The sequence below is a fragment of the Aspergillus caelatus genome (genome assembly GCF_009193585.1).
Source record: "Aspergillus caelatus strain CBS 763.97 unplaced genomic scaffold BDV27scaffold_117, whole genome shotgun sequence".
Taxonomy (NCBI): domain Eukaryota; kingdom Fungi; phylum Ascomycota; class Eurotiomycetes; order Eurotiales; family Aspergillaceae; genus Aspergillus; species Aspergillus caelatus.
The window spans coordinates 23,147-42,343 of record NW_022475380.1 but is presented as its reverse complement, the minus strand read 5'-3'; the positions used below and the strand labels follow the sequence as shown (position 1 = coordinate 42,343).

The following is a 19,197-nucleotide window of genomic DNA, read 5'->3' as shown; positions in this document are numbered from 1 at the left end:
GTCAGGTGGTTCTGGTTCTGGTTATGCTTTTCCTCTTCACAAATCTATGTCTCTCTCTCTCTCTCTCTCTGTCTCTGTCTGATATCGAATCTGTCCCGTCAATTAAGCCATTAGAAAAGATAATATCGTTAGATATTTAATACGTTCTGGTTGTACAAACTCCCCTCTATTAGCCGAGCTACAGGAGATATTTAATGTACACCAGTTGCAGTATGATAGCATGCATTACTGCCGAACCCATCAGTCAGACCCGATTTGCAGTAGCCATACTTAGCTGCTACTGCTGCCTGATAATTGATTGTTAGAAGCCAAAAACAAACGACAAAATTCCCCGAAAACCGTTGCGTAAGGCAAACGGCCATATGGCAATCCCGATCCATGCATGCGCCATGGTGATGTCGAAGAATACCCAATCAATGCACTATGCACTATGCAAATTTAGGCGTCCATCGTGCAAAAAACAGCGGAGGCTAATTAAACATCGCTGAGATGATCACGAATTCGATAAGTCAAAAGCGTAGGTCGTCAGGGTCGAAACGTAGGGTTACATCCTTAAGAGCCGCCACTTGGCGTTGAGCGAGTGCTGATGCTGTTTGAGTGACCGGAGGGGTAATTCTTTTCATCCTCGCTATCACTGTCCATTTGATCCAACAGACGGTCGATTTCGTCACCGGCCTGAGCTTCTAATCCCACGCCTGAGTCACGATAACCAGGAGGCGGAGCCGTGTTTACAAAGATGTGCGTGTCTTGGCTCCCAGGTGCGCCGTGTTTAGTCTGCGTAGATGTAATGCTGCTATGTGTATGATTCGGCTGGCTCCGGGAGGGCTGTGAGTTGGAGCAGTACCCCGAAGGTCCCGGACTGGACATAAAGAGTAGCGTCTCTATCGCATCTTGTTCCATGGACGAGTTTTGTGAATGGCTTTGCTGACTGGATAGGCCATTGTAAGGCAATGGACGGAGAGGAGGCGTCTCAGGAACCAACACCGTTTCTGAGCTAGAGTTTCGCTTTATTGTACTGATACTTTGCTGAGAATGATGTCGTCGATGGCGGGGGTAAGGGGAGTTCTGTGCCTGACTAGAGGGGTCGTTTGGATTCGGGCGTCTGCGACTATTGCTGTCACTTCTTGGAATGATATCTGCAGGCGGTGCGAGTCTCGCAAAACGGGGTAATGAAGAAAGAGGGGTGTGCGATTTTCGTGGATCACTCTTCGAAGATGGTGCCGAGTTTTCCGATCTGGCCGTTGGGGATGATCGCATAGGATCATTGTGTGAGTAGAGATGGGACTTTGGTAGTGTATCTGGTACAGACAGCGAAGTAATCGCGCCAGGAGAGCGAGGCTCCATCAGTTCTTGACTTTCACCTCCCCGCCCTATCCGTTCGAACGGGTCGGTAGCGGGAGTTGAAGATGAACGGTCACCATGAAGCAAATCCAACGGTAACTTGTTCTGGAAGCCCTGTGACCGTCGGCTTGCCTCGATTTTAGCCGCAGCGTAAGACAGACGTGTGCGAAGATGTACAGACAACTGCACTCATATCAGCAATAAAGTTCAGAAAAGACAACCTACGGAGTCTCGTTACCGCTGCAATTCTATTTCCATGCGTAGCTGAGCTAATGCTTTTAGACCGACGTCTCTCGGAAACGATTGTACTTGAACTATAAGGTTGATCTTCCACCGATGGTTTGATAAAGCCAGTTGCAGTTCTCTTGTGACCCGCAGCTATCCCAGAAGGGCTTGGAGGTTTTGGAACTGCTGTGGAACCATTGTTGTGCACATTAGAAACAGAGCGTTTGGATCCAACTTGTTTTCTCTCGGGTCTATCGCCTATGGTTATTTGGGAATATCTGGGTCGCATTTGTGATCTATCTGGGGAAGAGCGAGACCGCGTAGTCGGATATCCTGCACCCGACAATTCTAGGGAATGGGAAACGACACCTATTGGAGAGGTTGGATTGGAAGCTCGGCTAGAAGCCGCATGGAGAGTATATTCTGATGCAGGCTCGACCGCCGTACTCGCAGGAACAGTTGAGGACTGCGACTCTGAAGTATGATTGCTATGCTGCCCTGAATTGGTCCAATCCAAACGCTCGTTCGTAGGGTGCTTGGTATCACACTGCAGCGAAGAAGGCTGCGCATGTTGCACGTGTTGGCGCCCATGTAAATGCGGCAATCCGCTCATCCTGACTGAGGGGCAGCGAATCGCGCAGGACGCGGCCGTGTAGACTGGGAACCTTGGGGGTTCAGTCCACGACGACCGACGAAATACAACTGTAGCAATGTCGACGAATGGAAGGTCTCGCAATTGGACAAAGATACTCAATTGCTTAGCTGTGGCTGGTATCCTCAAACCATAGAGGTGATCTTCAATTCCAAGCGCCGAACAATCTAATCTCCGCCCGAGTCAAGGGTGTTGGCGCGGGAACGTCCAATGCGGAGCTATCAACCCTATTCTGACACACCATTCACAGAACAATCGTGCTGCGCAAATAGCCTCAATTGGGATTTAACTCCGAACTCCGCTTGGCTGCAAGGGATGTCTATTTAGAGTCCCGTCTTTGAACGCAAGGAGTGACTTGTAGCGGAGGACTAACCGGGACAAGCACGTTTCGTCCCCACACGTAACTTAGATCCGACACTTGGTCGACTGAAGTGAGGAGACACGGGTGAGGATTGCAGTTAAAGCCAGAAAGACATGGAGCATACCTGCTGGATGATCTTCGGGCTGTCAAGTTCAAGTAGTATTTGTTTAACCTTCGAGTGGCCAACTCTATTCCAGTCGACGCGTTCCGCGGCGCGGTCACGTGGATGTTCCACCTGCATGCCCAGGCAGGTCAAGTACAGTAGTAGGATTGTATAAATCAACAGCCGCACGTGAAGAAGCAACATGGCAGCGGAGGAATCGGCTCCAGAAGAGGCAACGCATCAACACCTCAGTAACACTAAAAAAGACACCAACCCTGAAGAATAAAGGACATATTCTATTCCTTGGTATATATCGTTAGATATAATTAAACGCCATCCACCATGCAGCATATCAATAGATACATATGGGCATTATCCCAGAAAACGAACTTTTACCAACCAATATACATGCAATGATAAAAAACTGCCAAGATGTTCAAGATCACTTGCGCTTCTTGCCTCCACCTCCTCCATCTTCGTCTGTATTCTTTCGTTTCTTGCCCTCTCGCCGCCAGTAATCGTCGCGCTCCCGTTTCTCCCGGGCTTCCTTCTTCTCCAAACTGTCGGCGACCTTGGCGCGATAGACTTGTCTCCGCTCTTCCTGCTTCGCTGCACGCCGAGCTTGCTTGTCGTTTCGCATAGTGGTCAGCTTTTGCATAAGGTCTCGTGCTTTCTTCTCCTCTCCTCCGAGGACAACAGCCCGCTTTTGCATATAAGTCTGGTCCTTGCGCGATTTCATCTTGGTGATTTGGGATTTGAATGGAAGGTCTTTAGCCAGCTGTCGTGGGACGCGGAGGGGATTGAAGTGACGCTCCTGTCGTTCGATGGGACGATAGGCGGAGTCCTTCTGCAGGGGCGTTGGGATGCCCTTCTCACGGCGGACTTCACCGGTGAGACGCATTCCCTGCCACCCACTATCGCCTGCACTGTTTTCTTCCAGGTCAAGCAAGTTTGTTACCGGGTTGTAGAATCGATGCGGTTTGATAGGATACCACGCGCGTAAGAAGACAATGTCACTCATAAGAATCTTATCTTCAAATGTCGCACGGAAGCAACCTTCGGGCTTGCTCAAAGCTCGCTTGACTTGACCTCGGATGCCAGATACGGTTCGAATCGCAGTACCCTCAAACTTGGCAATTTCAAGGGAAGAGTTGAACATATCCTTGATGAAGGCAGTGTTCTTGAAGATCTTGTAAGGTGTACCAGTCAACTTGAGCTTCTTCACAATATCCGTATGTTCATCCACGCTCAGCACTACTCCGGTTGCCGCAATTCGGAAGCCTGGGGCCTTGTTGGAGAATGATTGCACGCAACAGAAACCGGTGTTTGGTGCAACGAGTGGCCCATAGAAGGTGCCAAAGCAGTGCATGTGTTCTGGTGTGTATTTAAGCATGCGGTTACGCGTCCGGTTGTCGGATGTGCTGTACATTGGTAGGGTCTGGAAGCGACGCCATCCGAGAGAGAAGATCAAGGGATCGTTGCTCTTCAAGATCTTCTTGTGCCAACGGTGTCTTTTAATCCGGATTTGCACGTATCCAAATCGGTCTTCAGTGGGTGCGAGTCCACCGACGATAACAGGGAAGCGAGGATCGAATTTCGTGGCAAATTCGCAAGGTACATTTTCCAGAACGATACGGGCATAGGTTCCGGCCTTGAAACCTTCAGCTCTAGCTCTTGAGGCTGGGTCCAAAGTATCAAATTCGGCCCGATTGATGTCTAGCTGCTTCTGCAGCTTCGCCTTCTGTGCATCGTACCATTCATCTTCACCGAACTCTTCATCGCCTCCACCGTCTTGTCGTGAATTATCCTTGGAATTGGCGAAACCCTCACGGTCTTCCTCTTCAAAGCGCAACCTTAGCTCTTCCTTCTTCTTGGCGTTTCGTTCGCGCTCTGCCTCGAGATCCACGGATCCCTCATCGCCTGAGTCCTTTTCCTGCTCCTCCTTCTCATCCGAGATACCATTGAACACCTCGCCAGTCTCCAGGTCCTCGAAGTCTCCATCACCTTCATCGTCTTCGTCGAAGGCATCATCAACATCCGAATCATCGTCATCCCCATTGCCGGATAATCTAGCAGTGGTGAATCGGCTTCGTAAAGATTCAATCATCTCTTCATCCCGCCATTTCCGCTCTAACTCTTCATAGTCGAACTCGGGGATGGCACGGTATTCCGATTGCTCTTCCTTTTCGTTGTTGGTCTTCTTGAAGAAGTCGTCGGCATCTTCTTCGATCTCCTCGTTGGCATCTTCCTCTTCATCTTTGCCGGACCATCTCCGAATCACGCCAAGAGGTGTGATAGATTCATCGTACATCATGCGAGACAGGTCAGCGACACGATACTTCGGTCTTTTGGCATGGAGCGCTTTAGCGTTGTCGAGCATTCTCTCTTTCCACCTAACAGCGCCATCCTCATCCACATCGTCTTCATCAAGATCTTCTTCGTCATCACTTTCCAATACCTGGTCTTCAACAGACGAAATGGACCCGAGATCAGAATCACTGTCGGCGAATGCGATGTCACCTTCATCATGGCGGCTTTTGCCCTCCTGTTTCTCCCTAAAGGTTGTTTGGAAGTCGGCAGGTGCGGATACGTCGATGTTTTCTTCGTCACTCTCGCCTTCCAGTTCCTCCTCATCGTCATCATCCTCGGCGCTCTCGAAGCCCTCATCTTCCTCCGCATGACCTCCTTCTCCATCCATAAACCTCGCATGCCTCCTGTGTTTCCTTCCTGCGCCCTCATCCTCATCGTCGGCCTTCTCTATGGCCTCACCGCCTCGGAACAGACGGACACCTCCATCAGCTTCACCGAGGAGTTTGCGTTCACCCTGAAGACCAACAACGAGCTGTTCACCCAAGCCACGATCTTCATCTTCCGACTCGTCATCTCCTTTGTTGAAATTGGACGTCTTGACATCAATATACACAGCGTCTTTATCGACCAACACACCACCAACGTCAGACATAGGGGCGAAGAGTAACTTTTGCTTCTCCCCCAGCCTGCGTTTGCTTGCCTTGCCGGAAGCTTTCGCCATTTGTTGATCCATAAAGGGTGTGGGGCATGGGTCTGGAAGTGACTCAATGCCGGAGACAGTTAAATCACCCACTCCAGGTACATGGACTCGCGTTCCCTGAGCTGAAAAGTTTGTGCCTCGTAGATAACCGTAGAGAGCCACTGTCCGGTCGCACTTCGGATTCTCTTCGATCTGAGTGGGCGGCGTAATATCCAGAAAGCGATCTGCAAGCGCATAGGGGTGTGAATTGCGCCACACTAACGGTCTAGGGTTCTTCATGACCGACAGGAAACGAGAAAGGTTGTGTATTTCGCGATCGGGATACCGGCCGTTGACGACACCAGAAAGGTAGAAGAGCTTAGCACCATTGTAAAGCTCGCTCCAGAAGCGATGCTTCAAGCGCTTCTTCGCCATTCTAAGGGTGCTCTGTTTCTTGAAAAGGTCCAGGTGGGTTAAGATACCGAACACATTTCCTGGCATACCACTGGAAGACAAGACGTTCAGGAACTCCATGGTCTCCATCTCGAATCCATAGTTGCCGTCAATCATCAGAAGCACAATATCGGCGATTTTCGCGACATCGATCATACTGGCAAGTGAGTCGGAGGGGCATTCCAGGAAAGTGAGCCGGCGCCGCTTAGATGTCACCACAGTCAAGGGTCCTTTGGGGGTGCTGAGGGTCTGTTTCGTGTAGCGACGGATCAAGGACTTAAGAAGAGTCGTTTTTCCAACCTAGTCGAACCGGATGTTGTCAGGCACTTTTCATCCTCCGCATCTCCATGTAGAAAACTTACACCCGGCGGTCCAACAATTGCAACGACAAGGGGAGGCGCCTCTTCAGGCACACGATCCACCAGCGGCACATGCAGCCTCTTTTCTTTAATCTACATCGAGGGTCGTTAGTTCTTGGAACTGTCGGGAATCGGCATTGAGATCATACATCATGCGACCGCGCGCCAGCTTTATTTCCCTTTCCAGGATTCGAGAACGCGAAGGCTTTTGGATTGGGGCCTAGAATCGCGATCTCCGCATCAGTAAATGTATGCCACCGGGGGGGGGAATCTAAATGCATAGACTATCGCAATCAAATCCTATCCAGAGTACATACCATCATGTTTCTTTTTCTCCTTCGAGGGTCGATGGACCCTGTTCGACTGGTTCTCCATTGTCCAAAAACAAGGTCAGTGACCTCTGAGAAAAATACCTTTTTCCCTTGGACGACAGAACTCGGAGCAGAGTTGAGCAATCCGTGAGCTGCTTCAGGTAGCTTGGTCCAAAATTATTATTTCCATTTTCTTTCCTCGGGACGGAATTTTGCAAGCGCCGACATCTTCCCGCTAGGAAACTAAAAGTTTCTTAATGTCGACACCTTACTGCCTGAGGTATGAAGTTTCTGATAAGAAATTGTTATCTCTGCACGTGCACGTGCTCTCCGGGCCGGGGTACGTGAAGGGCCCACCTTACCGGTCCGATAGATAAGAACTAGTATAAAAGAGGGCGAGGAATGTTGGAGGCAGCTTTTTAAAAACTTTATGGTTCCTTCTTTACCATGTAAATTATTACTCTCGTATAGACATATAACAAGTGGTTATTAGCACTGAGTGTATCGATACAAACCCTGAGACCAAATACTGGTTGATCAGAACTTTCAAATAATTAGAGAAAACCTACTACTAGTATGATCAAGAACTCCAGTCGTTTGTTGGATATCTTGTGGCATAATACCGGACCAACTTCCGATCGACTCGTTTGCTGAGTACCAAATTGCTAATAAGCTGCCCATCCTATCGTGGTATAGCTACATCTATATGTCGACAGCAACGCTGCGAAGTATGTAGATGCTACAAGACTGTCATGCAACTGAATGATAAATTTCAGCCTTAGTCTGTGGTCGATGAAAGGTTGTAATCGAGATTAACATCAAGACCATATTGCATCGGTTCCGTTAAGTTTACATAAATCGAGCATCAACTCGATTCCATGAATCGGACCCTGCGTTTCCTCTTATTCTTCATAAAGTATGGCGTAGTTGTGATGTTATAGACCGCGAATTCTTTTTCAGATCTCTAGTTTGAAAGACCAGCCAGGCTACGGCTACGGTGTCTCCGTGATATCGAAAGAAGGAGTGTGTGCAATATAGAGCCTGCCCTTTTGCTCTGGCAAAGAAAGTCAACTAGCTCTAGCCTGATGTGGGGTTGTCCCCACAGTCTGGGGTGGGTTAACGTTGGGAGACCTATATAGTTTAACTCAGACGTCAAAGATAGCGTGTAGCTTATCTACATAGTCGATGCATTATCTTAACAAACTGACAAGGACACCAACAAGTGGAGTCATGGTCATTTCAAAGGATGTGATCAACGAGGCCTTGTGATCTCTCTCAAATAGAGTGCATTGACTTACCAACTTGTTAGCATAAGTGCCTTCTATTCGATTTTGAAGTGTTACTTTTGATGATTGATCTAGCCTTGTCCTAAACCAGATTCAAGAAATGGTTGTTAATAATTTATACTCGTATATGCATTCCTAGTACAAAGGGATTCATAAAAGAAGCAAGCTAGATGGTACTTTATGAATAAATGGTAGGTGCCAGAACGTGGTCTCGGCGTTGAGAACGGCCGTAGGGGTTTATCCCGTACTAATATGAATGAAGCTAACGAATGCTGCAACTGTGCTGCACCAAAGTGACGAATCTGAACAGACAAATTGATAAGGACTTAAGATTGACGATCCATGCAACTAGGCTGCACGGTGGTAACACGGCTAATTTAATTGAAGTATAAATGGAGCATCGCACTTTTCATCTTCACCCTCCTTAGTTGGAACATTCTTTTATCTGTTCGACTATCTAGACTATTTTTAATTCTTGATTTCCTTTCCCTCACTGTTCATTGGTCGGAAAATTTTGACTTCGGCGTGGCGAACAAAGGAAAAAAAAAAAAAAAGGGACCAGGGAAATCCTTATCATGATTTGATACGAGAGGCGAAAGTACCTTTTCCGTACTTCCAACGCCACCTTCAACCACACCATGTCCCCCACGTCGGTCAATCCCCTAGCATTCATGTCATTATGTAGTAGTGACAGGTAAATTAGGTATTAGTAGAAGCACTGAAATCTATACTGATGATCAGCACGTCAGACTCCAGCTGCGTTAGTTGATGTCTTATATCGTAGAGCGGGGACAACTTCCGAACCATCAAGATCTCGGGCCGGCAACCGGACCGTCACAATTGGGGTAATGGTTGAAGATGAGTTAGCGGGGTATTTGATAAGCTACCAAACTCATCGGAGTGTCGCCGAGAGGGGGTCAATAATAAAAGGATTGCGCCACCCCTCAGAGGGCTCTTAATTGATTCTCCCTCGCCAATCTTCATACCTCTCCCGTGGCCACAAAACACTCACGATCAAGAACGCAGAAATGGTTGTCAACCGTCGTCCTCCACCAGCATATACTGCTCCTCCGGAGTCTACAGTCCATGCTTCTTCTGAAGTCTACAGAGCCATCTCAAACACCGCCTCAGACGCCTCTCAGAGAACCCTAGAGACATCTTTCACCATCCGTCCATGCTCTGGACAAGCATGGATTGTACCAGCTGGACATGTCTGTCGTCTAACTACTCCAAAAGGCCCTCAAGTGGGTGATCTGAACATATGGAATGCGAACAACCCCAGAGAGCGACTGTGGGCAGCGCGCACCCGTCAAATTCATGCCTCTCACGTATCCGTTGGAGACCGTCTTTGGTCCAACCTTCCATATCTCCGGCCGCTCGTTACCATCACGGGTGATTCACTTGGCGGAGGACAGCTCCATGAAGTGCTCGATGCAGAGGGTAAGCGGACAAAGGGATTTGGAACGACGCAATGGGGAGGACGAGTTCATGATCTTCTGGGTACCCGATGCGATCCCTACGTGAATCTGCTGATGGGTGGCGAGTCCTTCGACTTCCATTGCCATTCGAACCTTACCCGCTCTGTACTCCCATATGGTCTGACAGAGCTTGATGTGCACGACGTTCTGAATGTGTTCCAGGTAACTGGGCTGGATGAAGAAGGTAAATACTTTATGGAAACTTCCCCGGCGAGGCCAGGAGAGTATTTCGAGTTCTTCGCCGAGGTCGATGTCCTGTGTGCACTTTCAGCGTGTCCTGGTGGTATGTGTCTCTTGTCAATTTAGCGGATAAAAGAGTTATGTTATGCTAATGACCGTGCTTAGGTGATTTGTCCAACTGGGGTTGGGAGGAAAAGGGTGAGAACATGGGAGCTACTACCCGTCCGCTTGGGGTAGAGGTGTACAAATTGACTAACCCCAACATCCTGGAGAACTGGAAGGAGCCCGAACCTCCTAAGTATCGAGGAATGCATGGGTTGACAATGCCACAGCGTGAAAACGATGGATCAGGCTACGTGGGGCTGTAGCTGAAGTGGGGGTTCGATGCGCGGTGACACCTAAATATGCTGTTATTGAATGGGCGTTGGATTTAGCACGGGGAGATCTCTGTCTATCAGCAGCCTAAAGGATATATTCATGTAATTGGTGAAGCCCTTAGTGATAAGGGTGACCCAAGTATGCACCTGATACCATGTTGGCCAGAATCCAACAGACCCCCGATGTACATTGAGAGCGCTGTGTTCTGGCCCGGGTCCAGCACGTGGCTGTTGACATCTCACATGCGTCACTTCATTATCTTGCAGGTCTAGATAGCCTTAGCAAATATAATTGAATAACTCAAGCATTGTGGCTTTTAAGGTGGAAATTATCGTGGAGAGTGATTTGGCTATTGGTGGTGATAAATCCCGCAAACGGGCTGTTCGTCCACGAGCGTCACCCGTTGGTCAGAACTTCAACCCAGGTAGAACGAAGATCCCTGCGGTGCAATTACCTTATCGCCATTATACGAGCGAGTGTCAGCGTAGATCTAGCTTGTAGTGAGATGCTAGAGATAATGATATCGCCTTCGTATTTATATAAGGCTGGGTTGGTCGATGTTGCCGTTAATTGACGAAAGTTGTGATTTTTTGTTACCAGATGGTAATAATCATTCAATTCTTTTTTTTTTTTTTTTTTTGAAAAGACTGTTAAACCAAAATTCAAGTGGAACATCCGTTCAAAACATTTAGTGTCCCCGTGCAAAAAGAATATATGTATGTCAGCCATTGACATGTTCTCTCCTGTTCATACTTCCTCTCCACCTCTTCGACAAGAATGTGTGCTTGTTAACATAGCTTCACTGCCAACCAGTTTAGATATTGATAAACGCACTAATCTCTTTCTGATGTAGCGAATAGCCGCTCCCTGCACTGGGATGGACGAAAACCGGGATTTTGAAAAAGGCGCTATAGTACAGAAGAGTCCGGAACATGATGTACAACAATCACACGATGACATTTACAATGTCCGGCCTTGGAATAGCCCTCTGGATAGACTCCAGAGTGCAGTAAGCACACTGGGCGAGGCCGATGAGGATCCCGGACTACGCAAGCCAGGAGATTATAAACAACCCCAGGTACGAGACGCACAGGCGGAGTTGACTATCATACTAAGTATCAACAGGTTTTCGGGGGAAGGATGCTTTTCTGGCTCGCCTATCAATCAATTGGTGTTATATACGGTGACATTGGTACCAGCCCTCTCTATGTTTACTCGTCAACATTCAGTGAGGCACCTTCCCGTCAAGATCTCATTGGGGTGCTCTCCATAATTATCTGGAGCCTGTTCATGATGGTGACGGTCAAGTATGTCTTGGTTATTCTTCGAGCAGATAATGACGGCGAAGGAGGCACGTTCAGCACATATTCCTTGCTGAGCCGTTATGTAAGCCCCCCTAACGTTGCATTTCTGGTTGTAGAGATTGACCTTCGCATCCCTAGATGAACATTACCAACCGTGACCCAAGAGAGGCCTCCCTGGTCCAAATGAAAAGACACTTAACGGATGAACTTGAACGAACAAGCAGACATGTACGTCATCGACTCGAGTCAAGCAGCGTTGCGAAACGCCTTCTCAAAGTCATGGGAGTATTGGCGGTTACCATGGTCCTTGCAGATGGCCTCCTTACACCAGCTCAATCAGTACTAGGAGCCGTCCAAGGGATTGAAGTAGTATCGCCCAACATTTCGAAAGGCACCATTATAGGAGTTACTGATGCTATCTTGGTCATCCTGTTCCTAATTCAACCGCTTGGTATTACCAGGCTTACATTTGCTTTTGCACCCATTGTCATCATATGGCTCGGGTTCAACGCTGCTTTTGGCATATACAACCTTGCCAAGTATGACGCTGGTGTCTTCATAGCATTCAACCCTGGGTACGCCTTCAGTTTCCTGGCCCGGCATGGCGAGGAGGGTTGGAGGATGCTCAGCGGAACGTTGCTCGCCTTCACTGGAGTCGAGGCTCTCTTCGCAGATATTGGAGCCTTCAGCAGAAGAGCTATACAGATTAGCTGGTTAGGTTACGCCTTTCCATGCTTACTCTTGGCTTATATCGGACAAGCAGCCTATATTAGTGTGCATCCAGAAGCATATTCGAATCCATTTTTCAACGCCGCACCACCGGGGACTGTCTATCCTGCGTTAGTCATTGCAATTCTAGCTGCCGTTGTTGCTTCTCAGGCCATCATAACGGCGACCTTTCAGGTAAGACCATGATCAACTTAATGAATAGGTACCCGCTAAGAGTCCTGTTAGCTCCTCACACAAGTGATGAAACTGTCATACTTTCCGCAGATCAAAGTCGTCCATACCTCAGACATCTTTCACGGCCAGCTTTACATTCCGATAGCGAATTGGCTCCTTATGGTTGGAACAATACTTATAGCTTCCATCTACAACAATGTACGTCTTGGTTTCAGAAGTTAAATGCCAATGCTGACTAGTTGTAGACCACGTCTCTGGGTAACGCGTACGGTGTCTGCGTTATGTTCGTCACATTCTTCGACACATGCATGGTATCGTTAGCAGCTATGTTTGTGTGGCGTATTAGCCCATTCATCGTGCTATTCCCATGGCTCATAGTTGCTTGTCTGGACGGTGCCTATCTCTCTTCCGCTCTCATGAAGGTCCCCACTGGCGCCTGGTTTACCCTCGCACTTGCTACCGTGTTGGCCATTCTATTTCTAATATGGAGATTTGGGAAAGAACAGCAATGGTTTGCCGAGGCTGAAGATCGCTTTCCCACCTCACACTTCGTCTCCAAAGGTCCAGATGGCCAAACACGTCTTACCGATAGATATGGAAATACCCCATTGAGTATAACAAAAGGTCTCGGGATATTTTTTGACAAGGCCGGGGAGACCACCCCAATCGTGTTCAGTCAGTTCATCCTCAAGCTTACCACCATGCCTGCTGTAATAACCTTCTTTCATCTACGCCCCCTCGAAACACCGTCGGTGGCAGCGGAAGATCGCTATACGGTTTCCAGGCTTGCGATCCCTAACTGCTACCGTCTTGTTGTTCGCTATGGCTACAACGACGAGATCATCACACCTGATTTAGCGAACACAATCACTCAGCAGGTCCGCAGGTACCTGATTGCAAGAGCTTGTGATCAAACTGACCCATCCACATGTACACCTGACACAGTCACAAACAAGAGCCATGCTAGCTCTGTACAGCGGTCTACAACACCTGTAACCGGGGAGTCCTCGATAGTAGGCGGGGGGCGATATGATACTTCATTGGCAAATCTCGAAGACGCCTATAACCATGGAGTCATATATATCACCGGTAAGGAGCAAATGAGGATCAAGAAGAGTAAAAATTACGCTCGGAGATTGGTCTTATGGATCTTTTTGTGGATCCGTGAGAATACAAGAGCGAAAATAGCATCTCTTGGACTAGCAACGGAGAAGGTTATTGAAGTTGGTTTTCTCAAAGATATATAATAGGTGTGAGTTAGGTGACTTGTTAGCAATAGAAGGTTATACCAGGAATGTAACGTATGCATCTTCATTTCAAAATGGTATAGTAAGCTCTGCAGCATTCCTAAAGAAGTCGCATAAGGCGTGTAGCAGTACACAGCCTCGTTGCCTTACGGAAAGAGCTGATGACGTAGCCTCAAGGATTCTCTGCTGAGGCCAGAATGCTCAGGACTGAGCAGGGCGGTACCTGAGGCGGTGAGGCGCATGGAAGTGAACGGGATACCCAACACGTGACCTGCCCCGCCCAAGGCCATCCATCGTCATCGTCATACTTAGTAGTCCGCCGTGTTACCCCACCATCCGTCATGCATGTCACTGAGGAGGCGTCCGTTCTACAAAGACACTGCCACAGGCGATCCAAAGCCACAAGAGATATGGAATAGATAAACCTACAAGTATAAATGATGTAGAGTTCTGACGACACTTGGAAGTTAAAAAAAGACCTGAAACAATAAATACTACGGAAATGACGGAGTAGGAAACTTTGTCACGAGGGGAATGGCCCAAATGGCGCGATTCCAAGGAACTGAGAAGCCTGCAGACTGAGGCAACAGTTTGTCTTTCCGCGCTATCGGGCGAAAGTCGCATTTCTCCCCTTATCAATGGTGATATTGGCTCAAACCCCCGCAAGGTGGTATAAAGTCTCCCGGTGTCCCACCCTGTCCACGGCTTGTTTCTAATATTACTTTCCAACTGACAACCCCCTAAACGCTACACCATATCTGTCCACTTCAAACCCTCGTTCATTGAAACAGTCACTCCACATTCTACTTTACACACATAAAAATGCCTCTCTACAACGTTCGTTATACCTGTCCTACCGTCTTGTGGTTTCTCGAAGCTCATTTGTCTATCTCTTTAGGTCACGCTCAAGAAGGACTCTCCCGCTGAAGAGTTGGAGAAGTGAGTTGCCCTATAGTTTAGCTTTTAGAAAGAATAGCTGCTGACATTGCACCCTCGTTCGAAGAGCGAAGCAGAAGGTCAGAGAACAAGGAGGAACCATCAAACATGAGTACAGCCTGATCAAGGGTTTCACGTAAGGCAGCCATCCGGCATAACGCCGCCCCACAACATCACCAAACCAGCGGAACTGACGGTGACTAGTGTCGAGTACCCCGCAGACCATGTTAGTACTCTTGAGTCGAGTGATCATATCCACGTTGAACAGGATGGCGAAATGAAGATGCAGTAATGGAAATACACGTCGAGCCCAGGACAGATTGCGATAACTCACTGCTGGCGACAAGCAGCGGAACTAGCCACATAAGTAAGCGTCGACACTGACCTGGGAAGTTGCGGTTCAATGGTGGCTGTACGAATTACGAATATTCTAGTCTAGCGTTTCAAGAGAATGCTCCTCATGAGTGCCGGGTCTGCTGTGCGGAAATTTGGACTCATCGGAGACTATTCTCCTGCTCAATTATGACTTGAAATCATATCGAATTTTCAGTTCATTTTGTAACGGCTGTTCTTTGTTCCCACCATGGTGTGCCATTTTCTGTCTACCGACCAGGCTTCGAAGATATACTCAAGGAATAATGACCTCACCATACAGGAAAGCGACCAACCAAGGCAAGCCAAGTATGCGTACATAGTACATACATACGATAAGCTGTAAGATCAATGAGCCGCGATAGGCGTGTCATGTACGGAGTAGGACTGGCTCTCACGCGTTTTGACGCAGTCTTATTGGACTGAAGTAAGAGTCTGCAGTTCGCACCAGTTGCCTGTTTTCTCGATAGTCCATGGATTACCACTCTCTTTATCCATTTTGACTACCGTATATACCTTTGAAGATCCTTCGAGCAGTGAAGGGACGGAAAAAGGACGTAGAACGCTATTTTCTTCTTCTCATAGTTGACACGGCACATTTGACTAAGCAACCTCCCACTCCATTCACTTTGCCTGAAGTGTATTAGCGTCACTCCACGTGAGGATTACCCTTTTGAGTGGTATGATGACATGACGAAAGTCAGTGATACATGACATGAATTGATGCTGAGCTAGTCACAGAATGGCTATTGCTAAAGATGGCCTTAACCAACGCTCTCGCACGGACAGCGAGCTGCAGCGTCCGACATAGGATTCATCAAACCTATAATATCCAGAAAGCACGTCAATTTTCTGTTTCACCGCCTCCCCAGGTTGCGACATCAACTCAGCACTCGTTCGCCTACGGGGCAAATGATGAAGTCACACGTCTTGCGGCCAGCCGTCGTCGGCCATTGACTCTTGCAGATTTGCTGAAGTACGTTTGGTGCTGGGGGATATGGTTGCCTTACCTTATATGCGCAGGATGTACTAATTGCGGTCTCTCTAGACACGGTCGTCCACCGTTATCGAAGGATGCTCTCCTCGCATCGGCGAATTTTACTCTTTCCCTCCTTCCTGCCCGACTTGCATCTCGAATCGAAGCTCTACGGAACCTCCCCTTTATCATTGTTTCGAACCCGCATGTTTCGAAGATCTACAATAACTACCTTCATTCTTTGTCCACACTTCTCCCTTACCAGCAACGGCAGATCACAACACTCGAGGAAGAGAAACACTTTGCAGAGGTTTTAGCGGATCTAGTCCACACCCATACAGATACAATTCCAATTCTTGCGCGTGGATTTCTAGAGTGTCGCCGATATATCGATCCGACGGAGGTGACTCGGTTCTTAGATACCCACCTGCGGGCGCGAATCGGCACTCGGCTGATAGCTGAGCAACACTTGGCGCTCCATTTCGCTTCACAGCCGATTGGCGATGATGGCAAGCCAGCGAAAAGCACATCTCCATCGAACTATATCGGTGTCATCGATACTGCCTTGCAACCAGCACGCATTGTCAAGCTCTGTGAGGACTTCGTTGGAGAGATTTGCGAACTGAAATATGGGGTCCGCCCACGACTCACGATCGGCGGGCAACCGGATGCCACCTTTGCGCATGTTCCTGTACATGTCGAATACATACTCACGGAACTGTTGAAGAACGCATTCAGAGCCGTGGTTGAAGCGGGGAATGAACGCGAGCCTGTTGAGGTGACAATCGCCGCTGCGCCTGACGTTCCGAGAAACCCTGTGCGTGGGCCGTACTCAGTGTCGGCGGGAACATATCCCACCCATCCCAACTCGGATGTGGGATTCGAGATGGACACCGTCGTGGGAACCGCAGATGCGAACGAATCAATCAAGTTCTCATCTCCCTCGACGCAAAGCATTACGATCAGAATCCGCGACCGGGGTGGTGGAATTCCTCCCGAGATTCTGCCAAACATTTGGTCCTACAGTTTCACCACGTTCTCTGATCTTGACTCACAGGGATCGGAGAATGGGAATATGGATGCCTTGAATGCTATGTCCTCCAGCAGTGGCCATTTGAGTAGCATCGCAGGACTCGGATACGGATTGCCACTAAGTAGGGCCTATGCTGAATACTTTGGTGGCAGTATCGCCGTACAGAGCCTGTGGGGGTGGGGGACTGACGTGTATCTGACTCTGCAAGGAGTTGGTAAGGTCGGTTGATGGACGTTAGGATATTGTAGCGTCTTTGGCCTTTCCAATGCCCACTGACAAGACTAGATATGTACCGGTAACTCACAAACATAATAGATCATGCAGCAGATACTGGTTATCTGAAATAGATTGAAGTTCCTCATACAGTGAAAAATATAAACATTTACACGCTTCAACTGTCAGTACCTATATCATGTTCAAAGCTTGGTGCTTGACCCTTGGAGCCAGAACAAATTGACAAACTCCGAAATACTCATCTCATCGTCCTCCACAGCAGCCAGAATTTTAGCGATATGAGTATCCGAGAACACCAAACGCATGTTTCTCATGAATTTATCTCGAACAGCAGCTGAAGTGTCGGGATTCCTGACATGACCAATTGGATACTCCACCAGCACCTCCGGCAGGACAGTACCATCACTTAGGCACACCGTCAAACCCGACCCAATACTCTTCTTCTCCAGATCCAGATAATCAGCCGTCAACCGATGGTCCGGCACAACAACTACTCTCTCCCGCAGGCTCTCCAACTCCTGACTCCTCACCCAGCAACTCTCATCCAGATAATCCCCCACCTCAGGCACGCCCCCCTTTAACAACGCCAAAGCAACAACGAACTGGATACAATGATCCCTCTCCGCCGCATTTCCCAACGGACCCCGTTTATTAATAATAAGATCTGCTGCTCTAGTGGTCCTTATTTCAATCCTTGATACGTCACCCACAACATATCCCATCTCCAAAAGCCGCCCCCGCTGAACCAAAACCGCCTCAACAGCTGCAATCCCATGCCCCTCAACCGGCATAACTTTATACAAGACATTCCTAACCGTCCAATCCCCAAACTCCCTGGGGAACTCAAACCTCTCCCCACCGAAATCTCGCTTATAAAACCCCCACGGGACCGCACTCAACACAGAAGACACACCAACTTGCCCAGCCCTAACCAGCAACGCCAAGTGAACTGCCCGCATGCACGCATCTCCCGCCGCCCATCCTTTCCGGGGGATTGTATTCTCCGCGCTGCGGTAGACCCGGCTCGGATGACCGTCCATCCAGACGTGCGAGATGGTAGCCATTGTCTGGGACTCGGTTAAGCCAAGGAGCCAGGAGACGACGGCTGCCGAGGCGAGCTTGACGAGGATGACGTGGTCTGTACCGTGGGTGTTGAAGGCGTTGCTTTGCGCATAGATGCCTTGGATTTCATAGGCTTTTATGAGGGCCGTGAGGAGGGTATGCATTGTCAATGGGGGCCCTTTGCGGGTTGGTTCGTTGGTTCGACAGAGCCAGTCTGTTACGGAGAGTATAGCTGCTAGATTATCTGTCGGGGATCCATTATGATCAGTATAATCATTTATCTTTATTATCACAATCGCAAACAGAAATCAATCCACACCCACACTCACACCCACACCCATTCGCCCCTCTCAAAAAAAAAAAAAAGAAAAAGAAAAAGAAAAAAGAAATAGAATTGATGGATACAAAACGAAAAAAAAAAAAAAAAAAAAAAGAAAAATACCGGAAGGATGTCCCCACTCCCTCCCTCCAAGAGCATCATTATGATCCATATACCTAATGAGAACACCTAAATCGAACGCCCCCTTCACCGGATCCAACTGGTATATCGTACCCGGGACTCTGAATCCATTGGGAACGATTGTATCTGGGACTCGTGGGCCAAGGAGCTTCTGGGCTTCGGGGCTTTTCGAGGCTGTTTCGATTGCGCAGCCTAATGCGTCGAGCAGGGCTGTGCGGGCTGAGGTGTAGGCTGTTGGGTTGGTGATGGTGTTGTTATAGAGGTAGGTTTTTAGAAATTGGATTGGGGGGTCGTAGGGGAGTGTCATTTTTGATGTGTTTGGGTTTGGGGTGGGCGATGTTGGGGAGGTGTGTATGTGTGGAGGAGAGATGTCTTTGTGTGGGGGGTGTACTAGGGGAGTATGAAGGGTCGGGGCATTTTTGTTATAGATATAGGGTTTGGGTTGGGTTGGTTGTGCGACTTTTAGGATTGGAGTTGTGTATGGATGATAGACATTGATGGGTACAAGGCTTACGCTGGATGAAGGAACATGTAGAAAAGGTAACGAGGACGAC

The 19,197-nt window shown here is 48.5% G+C and overlaps 5 protein-coding genes across 5 annotated transcripts; 2 read left to right on the top strand and 3 right to left on the bottom strand.

The window, feature by feature from the left end:
• Positions 1-147: 147 nt before the first annotated feature.
• Positions 148-2,717, bottom strand: BDV27DRAFT_130094 (uncharacterized protein). The gene is made up of 2 exons (XM_032067354.1): positions 1,580-2,717; positions 148-1,524 (listed from the first exon to the last, which is right to left on the bottom strand). Exons 1-2 carry the CDS (start codon positions 2,177-2,179, stop codon positions 553-555), a joined length of 1,572 nt encoding a protein of 523 aa, XP_031926380.1. The 5' UTR covers positions 2,180-2,717; the 3' UTR covers positions 148-552.
• A 230-nt stretch (positions 2,718-2,947) lies between these two features.
• On the bottom strand, positions 2,948-6,961 carry BDV27DRAFT_8107 (GTPase BMS1). The gene is made up of 4 exons (XM_032077656.1): positions 6,801-6,961; positions 6,633-6,703; positions 6,487-6,576; positions 2,948-6,424 (listed from the first exon to the last, which is right to left on the bottom strand). Exons 1-4 carry the CDS (start codon positions 6,856-6,858, stop codon positions 3,125-3,127), a joined length of 3,519 nt encoding a protein of 1,172 aa, XP_031926379.1. The 5' UTR covers positions 6,859-6,961; the 3' UTR covers positions 2,948-3,124.
• Positions 6,962-9,108: 2,147 nt separating this feature from the next.
• On the top strand, positions 9,109-13,570 carry BDV27DRAFT_146223 (potassium transporter-domain-containing protein; the record flags this gene model as incomplete). Its single annotated transcript, XM_032070537.1, has 8 exons — positions 9,109-9,841; positions 9,904-10,036; positions 10,422-10,540; positions 10,977-11,194; positions 11,242-11,502; positions 11,559-12,323; positions 12,414-12,521; positions 12,569-13,570. 8 exons carry the CDS (start codon positions 9,109-9,111, stop codon positions 13,568-13,570), a joined length of 3,339 nt encoding a protein of 1,112 aa, XP_031926378.1.
• An 822-nt stretch (positions 13,571-14,392) lies between these two features.
• BDV27DRAFT_146222 (alpha-ketoacid dehydrogenase kinase family protein) lies at positions 14,393-17,115 on the top strand (the record flags this gene model as incomplete). The annotated part of the gene is made up of 8 exons (XM_032070536.1): positions 14,393-14,407; positions 14,469-14,509; positions 14,574-14,642; positions 14,711-14,794; position 14,946; positions 15,202-15,220; positions 15,614-15,854; positions 15,927-17,115. The coding sequence occupies 8 exons, from the start codon at positions 14,393-14,395 to the stop codon at positions 17,113-17,115; spliced, it is 1,659 nt and encodes a 552-aa protein (XP_031926377.1).
• Positions 17,116-17,303: 188 nt separating this feature from the next.
• Positions 17,304-18,950, bottom strand: BDV27DRAFT_158915 (putative 2-methylcitrate dehydratase (PrpD); the record flags this gene model as incomplete). The annotated part of the gene is made up of 2 exons (XM_032072788.1): positions 17,304-18,427; positions 18,626-18,950. 2 exons carry the CDS (start codon positions 18,948-18,950, stop codon positions 17,304-17,306), a joined length of 1,449 nt encoding a protein of 482 aa, XP_031926376.1.
• Between the last annotated feature and the right edge of the window lie 247 nt (positions 18,951-19,197).

Coding starts and splice junctions, on each gene's coding strand:
- BDV27DRAFT_130094 (XM_032067354.1), bottom strand. CDS start 2,179: ATGAGCGGATTGCCGCATTTACATGGGCGCCAACACGTGCAACATGCG. Junction 1,525..1,579: donor ATGGAAATAGAATTGCAGCG/GTAACGAGACTC, acceptor ATATGAGTGCAG/TTGTCTGTACATCTTCGCAC.
- BDV27DRAFT_8107 (XM_032077656.1), bottom strand. CDS start 6,858: ATGGAGAACCAGTCGAACAGGGTCCATCGACCCTCGAAGGAGAAAAAG. Junction 6,704..6,800: donor GGAGAAAAAGAAACATGATG/GTATGTACTCTG, acceptor TCGCGATTCTAG/GCCCCAATCCAAAAGCCTTC. Junction 6,577..6,632: donor CTGGCGCGCGGTCGCATGAT/GTATGATCTCAA, acceptor CCCTCGATGTAG/ATTAAAGAAAAGAGGCTGCA.